At 55.3% G+C, this 10,847-nt stretch overlaps 1 protein-coding gene across 1 annotated transcript in view; it reads right to left on the bottom strand.

Moving 5' to 3' along the window:
- Positions 1-1,037: 1,037 nt before the first annotated feature.
- Positions 1,038-10,847, bottom strand: part of KCNC1 (potassium voltage-gated channel subfamily C member 1) — a 48,155-nt gene continuing 38,345 nt past the window's right edge. The window contains exons 3-4 of the mRNA XM_010370146.2: positions 4,449-4,637; positions 1,038-2,421 (exon numbers count right to left, since the gene is read on the bottom strand). Coding sequence (XP_010368448.1) covers positions 2,357-2,421; positions 4,449-4,637 — 254 coding nt within the window. The 3' untranslated portion in view covers positions 1,038-2,356. The remainder of the gene's footprint in view (positions 2,422-4,448; positions 4,638-10,847) is intronic.

Below are 10,847 nucleotides of genomic sequence, written 5' to 3'. Positions count from 1 at the left end.
TTATGAATGGTGGTGGCAGCTCTGGAAGAGGCCCTGAGCAGAGGCCTGACCGTACTCACTACTCCACTGACCCCAACCCCTTGTTTCCTGGACTGCATGGGGCATCAGGAAATTGAGGCCAATACTTGGAGATGATGAAAAACTGTTAGATGAGAATTTGATACACACTTGAAGCTTCCCACCCGCCCATCTGATCATGGACTCAGGCCATGCTGGGAGGCATCAAGGGGACAAAAATCAGAGGGAGACTGACACTCACTTGTCTGTGGCCCTGGGCAGATCCCTCCCTTCTCTGGGCCTCATTTTCTCATCTGGAAAATGCTCGGAGGTCGACTCTCATGACCATTATGGGCTCTTTCCACCTGAGCATTCCTGAAGTCTCTAATGGATAGAAAAGAATTGGAACCCCAAACCTCCACTTTGCCACCAAAACCAAGTGAACAACCCAAGGCAGTCAAGATCCCTAGGAGAGGGCTTTACCCCTCCCAAGATGCCTCCAGGCAGAGAGAGGGGTATGTGATGAGGGCATCCATCAGACTTGGCCTGGCAAGGGTGCTGCTGGGTAGGGCACCCAGATCTGACAGTCAAACCCTACCTCTGGCTTCATCAGAGTCAAGAATGGCCTTAGAAGTGAGGTGACCATGGTCTGCATAAGGGGCTGGGAGCTCTAACATGGCCCGATTCAAGGACCTATCAGTATGGCATGATTCATGGAGAAGTTTCCTGGTCAGGTGAACCCCCTAGAGGATGTTCTGGTCTTAGGACCTTATAAGCCCTGTGCCTTTGAAAGCTGCCTCCCTGCCCTGACCCAACAGGATCTGCAGCCCAAGGGGCCACCCTACCCAACCAACCTGCAGAGGGCAACTTCTTCCTTAGGGCCTGACTTTCCCCCAGCGAGAGGACAAGCACCTGAAGGTGGATCCTTGAGACCAGAGCAGCCAGGGCCCAGGTTTACCCCAGCCCAGCCACAGGGGACCAGAGGTCCAGACCAGAATCACGACACTGCCTGAAGGCAATAAAAACCCAAATTCGTGCTTCATCTCAAAAGTCAGTTTTTTATTATTGGGGGCCAGGGCCCAGGGAGGGGAGGTCGTTGAGCTAAAGCATCATTGCTCTCTTTCCAGGAAATGTTGTGAGCTGCAGTGAAAGCTCGAGATGTTGCATTTTTTTCAACTCAAGCATGTGTTTTTCAAAAATATCATCCTTCCCCCCCACCCCACTAATTTTAGAATCAGACCAAAGCCAAGCTACTGTCCTCTGTTTCTGTTGGGAAAATACTATATTTATTCGAGATGCAGAAGTGTGTCTCTGCAAACCTCCGACTGCTTCAGGAAAACAAATCTGCTTTAGACTATACAGAAACCATGATACAAAATTTATTTCATGCTAGAATCGCTTTGCATAACATTGGGCATGCAGGTTTTTACTCTGAAGTACTAAATTGCATACAATGCCAGGTTGTGCCTTAGTAAAGGTGGAGGAGGGTGCTCCTCCCGTGGTCCTGATCTTTTGGTGCTCTACATCCTGGTTTTAATGGAACACTTGGAAAATCCATATGTGGTGATTATTTACTATGAACAATTTGTTATGAAAGTTGGTCACACTGGATCTACACCGATAAGATGACAGAATCAACCTAGACTAGCTGCTGTCAGGGGTCTTGGGGAGATGTCCGCTGGGTCACAAGCATGCCAAACGGGGAAGAAGGCAGCAGTGCGAGTTTCCACAATTCTATTTGGAGCAAAGTTCTCAGTTTCCACGTGAGAGATGAACTATGAAGGTGAGGTCAATATGACCGATGACTGACCAACTGCCCTTTTTGGAAGCTTTCCTCTCGATCTTGTGTACAAAAAGGAAGCAATCCATTCCCCATCTCCGTCCCTCCTCCCCTCGCCCCTCACCCCCAGAAATGTACAGGTTTCTACCGAACGCTGTTACAGTTTGGCTCCAACAACGTGTGTCAAAGTCAAGAGCTTTGAAAGAAAATAGAGGGCTTTTGATGTTTTCCTTTTCGTTATTGTTGTTCAGGGTAATCATACAGTTGCAGGGGGTTGGTGGGTTTGGTTTGCTGGGTTTTCTGTTTAACTTCATGCAAGTCATGCTAAGGGGCCCCTCCACCCCCCCTCCCCAAATAAAATAAAATTTTAAAAAATGAAAAGAAGGAAAAGAAATCCTCTACGGTCAGTTACCATTTGGCCGTAGAAAAAGCTACGTCCGTCCTAGTACAATGCCTGGGCCACTCGGACTCGTCCGGCAAACCTGCATGGCGTGAATTTACTCTGTCCGAGGGTGAGGAGGGGCTGCAGATCCACCCAGATGCTTAATAGCCACCAGTGTCCTCGGCCAAGCCGCCTGGTCAAGTCACTCTCACAGCCTCTGTCGGCATATACTTAGCAATGACAGGGCTTTCTTTGCAAAGATCTGTATGTAAAGAATACAATTAACACTTGAGCTTCTCTTCTTGGCTCTCCCATCCCGCTTGGTACTTAGTTTTTAAGGAGGAGGAGGAAAGACAGAACAGCCGCATGCAGAGGCAGGCAGATTCTTCTCCAGCTGGCTTGGTTTGCCCATGCACTGAGCCAGCCTAGCACGCCTCTTTCTCTCCTGGGGGAATGGGATGAGTCCCTACTTCTGCTCTGCATATTGACTCACACACCTGCATGCCTTGTGGCTCAGAATTAGCCTGAGAAAAACAAGTCCTCGGCGGCTGTCATGGCTCCATGAGAGCGCGGGCCAAATGGATGTGGGTGGGAACACTTCACCCTTAGCGCCTCCCAAAGACTCTGGCACCTAAGCCTCGGTGGGACTGAGGAATGGGTATCTCCTGTGGACTGTGCTTAACGCTGGACTCCCAGGCATTGCAGGGAGCAGGTCTGCTCCTGTCCCACACTCCCTGGGCTTCCAGCAGCACAGTAAAGAGACTGTCCTGCCTGCTCTTTGGGGCCACACCAATTGGTCTAACATTCAAGATGACGGAGACAGAAAGCCCACGAGAGCTTCCTGGGCAGGCACGGACACTGGGAACCATCTACCTGCTTTTCCCTCACTCCTCGGATATTCTGCTTCTGGCCATTCTAGCACCTCCAACTGGGAAAAAGCCAGTCGCAAAGGGGAACATCAGGCCCATCCATGGCCGGTGCCAAGGATGGGACCCTCCTGAAGGCTGGCAGCCCTCCGCCATGCAGCACCATGCAGGGATTTGCATACCGTGCCAGGGCCCAAAGGACCGCTGGGCAGGGCAGAGAAGCAGAGACCAGCCTAGACCAGGTGGGCACAACTAAGCACCAGTGACCAGAACCACGTTCCCTCATCTCTGTGCAGGCTGCCTCTGCTCTTCTCGGTTTGCCTTTGCTTTTGCATTCTGTGTTTTCTCCTGCATATGGTTTAATCACTTCAAATACTGGAGCAGTTGTGAGTGACCATAGGCTGCACCAACTGTTGATTTCAAAAACCCAACTCCTTTTCTGACCCAGCCTGCTCACCCCAGTCAGCATGCATCTGTGTGTGCGTGTGAGGCGCTCCAAGACATGCACGAGCTGCCCAGCCAGTCTGCTGTACCAAGAAAGGCGTCCTCTGCCTTCTAGGTCCGGGCCAGTACGTGGAGCCTTGAGCTCAGGCGCCCTGGGCCCCCACCCCAAGCCTCTCCCCAGCCCGTGCTGAAGCTCTAGGAGAAGTCTTTCTCTCCAGTGGGGTCAGCCTAGCGTTCTGACTACAAGGAGACCTGGAACAGAGGCCACCAGTGGCCTCAGCCTTCACCAACCACAAGAGGGTGCTGACCACACCCAGGGCAGAAGCTCATGGGTGCTGGGGATGGAAGGCGCTGCACCGTCCTGCTCAACCACATTCTCTTGGCAAGTTCTCGATCTGCCACTGGCAATATTCTGACTACAAGGACAATGGGCTTAACCACAAGCCCTGAAGACATCTTCCTCTTCTTGACTCTGCTCCCTCTGGCCTGTGGGTTGATTATCTTTCAAGGATACCTCTTCCATGCCAAGAACATGGATCTTGGGTAGCTCAGTTCACAGGGTCTTGGCCCACTCCACTGCCCTCCTCAACCAGGGGAGAGGAGAGATCACTTTGCCTTTGGGACCTGACCTGCCATCTGCCAGAGCAACCTAGGGGAGTCAAGGCTCCTCCTGCGTTCCTGGATACCCCCTGCCTTGGGGTCATGGCCTAAAGTCAAATTGTCCAGTCACCTCTCAACTCCCAGCTCAATACCAACCCACAGCTGCCAGGGCCTCAGGTTCTCTCTGCCAGCCTGACATCTCACTTGGGGGAAAGGATCTCAGCCCTCCAGGGGCTGACCCTGGCAGGCTCCCTCCATCCTTGCTCCCCTCGGTGTGCCTGCCTGCCCCTCAGCGCCCTTGCCCGCCGCCCTGCCCACCCATCTGCAGGAGCGCGAGGCGGCCCGGACGATGCACAGTGCTCCAGCTTCCTCTACATACCCTTTCTCATTCCTCCACCAGGTGGGCACGCGTACTCCCCGGTTGATAAGAGGAAGCAGGGTCCGTATCTCTCGCGGGTGCCCGAGCGCGTAAAGGGCAGGCCCTCATCGGGAGTGAGGGCCTGGTCTATGTGGGGGCAGTCTTCGTTCGCCAGCGCGGCCTTCGCCACCTCCCCATTCAGTTTGGAATCTTCAAACATATAAGCAGAAGCTATTGAGACACTGAAAACTGTTTAGTGGGGGGCAGGGGGGGACAGGCCAGAAGCGGGGTATTGGCAGAGGGCAGCTCGAGTGTCCCTGAGGACAGAAAAGCGGGCGGGCTGTGGAGGGAGGAAGGCACAAGGCAGGGGGCTTGGGGGAGTTCAGCTCATTCAGGCAGCCTTCCGGCTGCCCACAGTGCTGGGAGTGGGGACTCCTGGGTTTGCTCAAAGTTTGCAAAAAGATGAGTTGGTGATGGGCCCAGCAGGTGTGGTGCTGGGGGTCGGCCCCGAGCCCCAGGCAGGGCCGATGAAACAGGATGGTGTGGATGCAGTCATGGGGGAGAGCCAGACACACAGCTCAGGGAGAAGACAGACACTGACACGCAGAAACACTCCAGTCCAGAGAGGGGCCTTTCCGGACCCCTCTGCTGCTGACCAGAGCCCGGCTGCCTCCCGTCCGCAGCCAGCCAGTTGCTTGGGCTTCCCTAGGCCCGTCCAGACCACCTCATCTACTCTACCCCATCTCCCATTTGGATCTCATCTGATCACCTGGTTCACACCGCCCCCACTCGCCATCTAACAACTCAGCCTGCACCCGCCCCGCCCAACCCCATACAGACCCAAGCAGGTCACTCTGTATGCCCTGTTCCCCGTACAGATTAAGCCTGGTCACACAGTCTACTCTGTTCCCACACGGACCTGGTCTGGTCACTCTATGCCCCAACCCCCATACAGACCAGTCCTGGTCACACAGTTTCCTCTCTGCCCATGCAAACCCAATTTGACCACTCCATCTGCTCCATCCCCCACACGGACGGACCCAAGCTGATCACTCAGTCTGCTCTGGTCCCCACACGTATCAAGCCAGTGTCTTCCACTCCATGCTGCCCCCAGCAGGCCTGGTCAGCTTGCACAGGCACCACAAGGATGTATGCATGAGGCTGTGACAGCAGGACATGGATTTGGGAGGGGCTCCCATTCCTCTGTCCCCTCTGGTCAGTGTCCCCGGCAAAGCAAGGCAGATGAAGGTGTAGAAGACAACAGCGGCTGATGGACTTGGGTGGGGGAAACTGGAGTTCTGACCTCTGTGGCAGCCTGAGAAGAAGCCTGGGAGGAGGTCTGGGAGCACATTTGGTGAGGGGCAAAGTGTGGCCAGAGCAAGGAGCCCCGTCTCTCCAAGATCTTGGAGCAGAGCCGTGGAAGCCTCTGGAGCTGACAGAGGTAGCCCTAACTGGTCTTTGCCCCCATCCCATCACTCTTGAGGACCAAACCTGCCCCAAACTCTCTGCCCTCAAAGCAGAATCTTCCTGGCCAGGGTGGAGCCAACTCCAATACTTCATCTAGGGTGAGAGCCTCAAGCACAAGCCCTTTTGTGGAAGAGGGAAACCAACTTGGGCGTGACCACGTTAGGGGAGGCTCTCTGAAAGAGTAGACAGGGCGAAAAGGCTGGAGACAATGTCCACCCAATTGAACACTCTCCCGTGATCCTGTTCACATCATGTAACTACACGCAGAAGTGATCCTTCCCCACGTGCACACACTGGGTGTGCACGTGGGTGGGATCACCGCTCGTGTACACATCATGTCACTACAAAGAGGCAGTCAGTCAAAAGAGAAATGGACCAATCAGGTTTATTCGTAAAGCAAATCCAAAAAAATCCCATCATAATTTTGGAACTTAAAAAAAAAGTCTTTCGTACAAGATGGCAAAGCATTTCACGTACAGTGCGTTTCTTGACAAATCCCAGGGGCTTCACTTCCCAATTTACTCTGAACCAAAAAGGCCAGTTGCCAAGGTAACTCTGACACCATGTGACTGGGGCCGGGGCATCTCTGGGGTCTGGGGGCATGTCTGCAGGCACACACATGTGCTCACAGACACGCTGGTCCTGCCTCCCACTCTGGCTGGCCCCGTCTTCCATCCAAGGGTCTCCGGGCTGAGGGAGGAGGGTGCTGGGAGAGGGGAGGGAAACATTATGGAGAGGATGCGGATGACGATGTGGAGGTTGAGGCCCATAGCACCCTGCATGAATTTTCCTCAAGGGGAGAACAGTGGGTCCTCCCAGGTAGCGTCTCCTTCTGGGAGGGGAGTGAGGACTCTCGGAGTCTCTGTTGGCCATCCTTTGCCAGGGGAGGTGTCCACAGCCTGCAGTTCTTGCCTGGGGGGGATGGGTCAGAGGGGGGAGTGCCTTCTCTCTGCCTCTGCCTCTGCGTCTGCCTCTGCGGAGATGGTGCCACCTGAGACCCTTCTCTGGCTCTGAATGCTGGGCCCCCGCCCACTGGCTCTGCCCACAAGCCCCCAGACCCTGGGGGTTCCCAGCTCCCACAATCTCTAAAGGGCCCAAAGTTGGGGATGGTTTTGGGCAGGGGACAAGCAGCATCCATCAGGGATCCCTAGAGGGATGACAGCCTGCCACCCTTCCCTCCTGGGGGATTCCTGGGACACCCCTAGGGCGTGCTTCTTCTCTCAACCCTAACCTTTGAGGAGGGGCTAATGATTGGGTGGGGAAGTTTAAGTCTTGCTCTGTGAATGGGCCCAGTCCCACTGGCTGTTAGTCTATCTGTGGTTTAAGACGCTTTCAGAAACTGGGGCATTCTCCCTCCCCCACTCCAGAGGGGTGGCTGGAAGAAAGAGAAACCAAGGAGGGGCCAACTGTATAAATTTGGGAAACCGGTGAAGAGGGCCAAAGGTGTAAGCCTCCGCCCCTGCCCCGTCCTTTGGATGAGATAGTGGCTAGGAGCCTCCGTTCCCACCTGCTTTCTAGAGGCTGGGGGCCCTACCTCCCCCAGCCCAGGGCCCCCAGACCCCCACTAGACCCACAGGCCTGCAGTGATGAAATGGCAGCATGGACAGCGTCTCAGAGATGGTTTCCAGGCTTGAAATGGGCTGAGATGAGCATCTGCAAGAGGGTCATTTTTTTTTAAACTTTGGAGCAAGGAGAACCCAAGGCTGGACCCTCAGTCAGCAGAGCTGGCTTTTCTGCCCTGGTCTCCAGGCACCGCCAAAGTACTTACTGTTCACACCAGCTGCGGGCACCAGAGGGGCGCACGCGGGGCTGGGGTGGGGTGGGGGTTGCTGGGCATTTCCTTGGGTTTAGCCCCAAGGGATCTGCCCAGCTAGGGACTCAGGAAAAAAGTCCCAGGCTAAATGGGGACAGTCTGTGAGACACGAGCAGGGAACAATCACGAGAACCGGCACAAGTCATGCAACAAAACGAGGAGAGAGAGAGAGAGAAACATTAGTGGAGAGAGAGAGAAAGAGAGAAAATGTGAACAACATGGAAAAGAACACCCAGGCCTGGCCCACAGTGTCACTTCATTTCTCTGCTACTTCCCCCACAGCCCACCTGAGGACAACAAGGACCCCACTCAGGGCCCATGCTGCTGACCCTGCAGCTCGGTCCCTGCAGAAACTCTTTTAGCCCCACCCGCTGCCTAGTCAGCTCTGCCCAGCACCCTCCCCACCCATGGATAGCACCACTCACTGGGCAGCCACTACAGCCCAGCAGGGGAAGTAGAGGGGCTGGGGATAGGGGACTTTAGACCCCTTGGCCAAAGATAACCCAGAGGCTGCAGGGTTAGCTCCCAGGGAACCCAGGCAGGGGCTTCTCTGGGACCTCGTGGCTGTTCTAGGTGCCATGGGCAGGAAGGGAGCCCAGCCACCACCCCTCCCTCCTGGCCACCCCCTGCTCACCAACGTGGGACCCTGCAGCCCTGGACGCGGCACCACAAAGGACTGACCCACGTCACAGGAGCAGAGATGGACAAGACACATGCGAATGGGCATGGCGGGACGGAGGAGGCACTGTGGGCTGTCCAGAGCGGGCGTTCTGGGCGTCCAAATGTAGATGCAGGAGGGAGCCCCTTTGTGGGAGAGAAGTAGCTTCTCCTAGGCCCCTCACCCCCAGGCAATCCCTGGCTGTGCCAGGGCCCTCCTAGCATCCTCCAAGAGGTCTCACAACCAGGTGAGAACTGGATTCTTGATACCCCTCCCAGGACAAGACCTCAGACACTGAGGCCACACCAGCCACAGCACAGAGAAGGAGACCAGATTGTCCATGGGACAGACACACAGACTGAGGCTTCAGGCGAGACCAAGAGGTGGAGGTGAGGGGCAGGTGCTGCTGGCACCACTGGGGGCTGGCCTGGGGGGGGGTGGGAGGGATGCCCTCAGAACCCAGCTTGCCACACACAGCCCCTAACTCTGGTTTTAAAAATGGAATTGGAGAACCTCAGGTTTTGGCGAGGCCACTAGACTGCCTTGGGGGTACAGTGAGGCTAGAAAGGTCTTGGGGGGCTGCATCTCATCTCTCACAATTCCCGTGGGGCCACATTTACCCTCCTTGCCCCGGCCTCCCCCTCACTCTCCCACAAACTCACCCCAACCCTATGCCCATCTACGTGCGTGGCTGCAAGCAGGAAAAAAGGCGAATGGGAAGAACTCCGGGGTGCAGAGGTGGGGATGACGCCCCTAAAGACCACAGCTCCTCTTGGTGGTGGATAGCCGAGGTCTCTCACGCCAGCTTTTGGAGGGAGAAGTATTCTGGTGAGGGATGAGGCTGGAGCCTCAGGGGTCAGAATATCAGGACAGCACCAACACCACTGGGAAGTGAGTGCTTGGGAAGGGCTTGGGAGCACAGCTGGGATGCTGGGGAGGCAGGAGGGATCCAGGCATCCAAGCTCCAGTGGGCAAGCTTGGGAGGGCCCCAAATACTTCCTCAGCCACAGAGACTGTCCAAGCCAGAACTGTCTGGGCCCCTGAAACCTGAGACCAGGGCAAGGTGGCTCCCAAAAGCAGGGCTGGGGAGAGACTGTGGAGCCCAGGGGCAATCCTACAGGAGTGCATGGGTTTTACAGGTTTTGTGTCCTGGGATTAGCTGGTGTGCATGTCTGAACAAACACATCTGCACTCCCTGGGGGGCAGGGGGACTCCGCACAGGATAATACTGTCATTGTCCAAGAGTACAGAGGAATCTGGGCCTGCCTAGAGAGCAGTGGGGATTCTTGACTGGCTGGCCTGGGGCACCCGTGCTTGGGGCAAAAATCCTGAAAGATCCAGGGTTGGGGAGGATGCAAAGGAAGGATCAGGTAGTGCCACAGTGATGTCATTCAGGCTGAGCTCTTCTTGCTAGGCCCACATGGAAGCTGGGGCCTGGGCCAGCCCACACCTTCCCCCTAGAGGCCCAGAGTCCTGTTGGCAGCTCCTGAAATCAAGTAACTAGCTAATCCAAAGCAGAGAGCTCGGAGCTGTTTCAGCCTCAGAGACCCTGCCCATCCCTGGCCATGTTCCTCTCAGGCACCTACAGAAATCCCAGGAAGGGGAGGGTATGAGGCAGGGTGAAAGGGCTGGGAAGCCCCCATGGGCAAAGAAATGGGCCTTGGGCGTAGTGCTCGGGCCAGCATACCTGTGGGATAAAGCCAGGAGAGGATCGGGATGGGGTGGTGGGTCAGAGAGCGTGATAGCAGGGAAGAAAATCATTCATCCACTGGGAGAGGCCGCCCAAAACAGGGGGAAACTTCCCCACCTGGAACTGAGCTAGCCAGCAGCCTCCTGCCAGACCTGGGCATGGGGAGGTCCTTCATAGACTAAATGCCACCTAACTGTCACGTCAACCTCCCGCTCACCCGGCACTCCTTCTTACTCAGTGCTGTCATTCTTCTATGGGTCATCTGTTCCTTTGAAATCCCTGTGTCCACAGAATAAGTCGATGGTATTCCATGGGTAGAGGTAGACTATGGGCTTTATATCTTCGGACCAGAGCCCCATGATCAACTTTATGTGCTATGTGCAGGTTCTCATAAAACTGAGATAGTCCCATAACGAACCACTAGCCATGGAATATTAGAATATATCCCACGGTGACTAGTATTGTTTCATGCCCCCCTCCCCCCTCCCGGCCCCCAGTGAATTCACGGGAAAGTGGTTGTACGCTGGTTGGGATGTCTATATTGCTGCTGCAGTCCCTACTGCTGGAAGCGGGGAGAACCCTTGGTGGGAGGCTGTTGCTGGTCTGTAGCGCTTTCATCTAAGCTGCCCAGGGTGGCGGCCCCCTCTAGTCCTTTGCTCGGCAGCTGCTTCCATCAGGTCACCGGAAACTCCCACTCGACCATCAACCCAAACAGACAACGTGAAAGCTAGAGTCACTCCAACAGGTTCCTAAAGATAAAGGCTAAACTCTAGAGTGGTGGTAGAAGATGAG

The sequence above is a fragment of the Rhinopithecus roxellana genome, chromosome 15 (genome assembly GCF_007565055.1).
Source record: "Rhinopithecus roxellana isolate Shanxi Qingling chromosome 15, ASM756505v1, whole genome shotgun sequence".
NCBI classification, from domain to species: domain Eukaryota; kingdom Metazoa; phylum Chordata; class Mammalia; order Primates; family Cercopithecidae; genus Rhinopithecus; species Rhinopithecus roxellana.
This window is presented reverse-complemented; position numbering and strand designations above follow the sequence as displayed.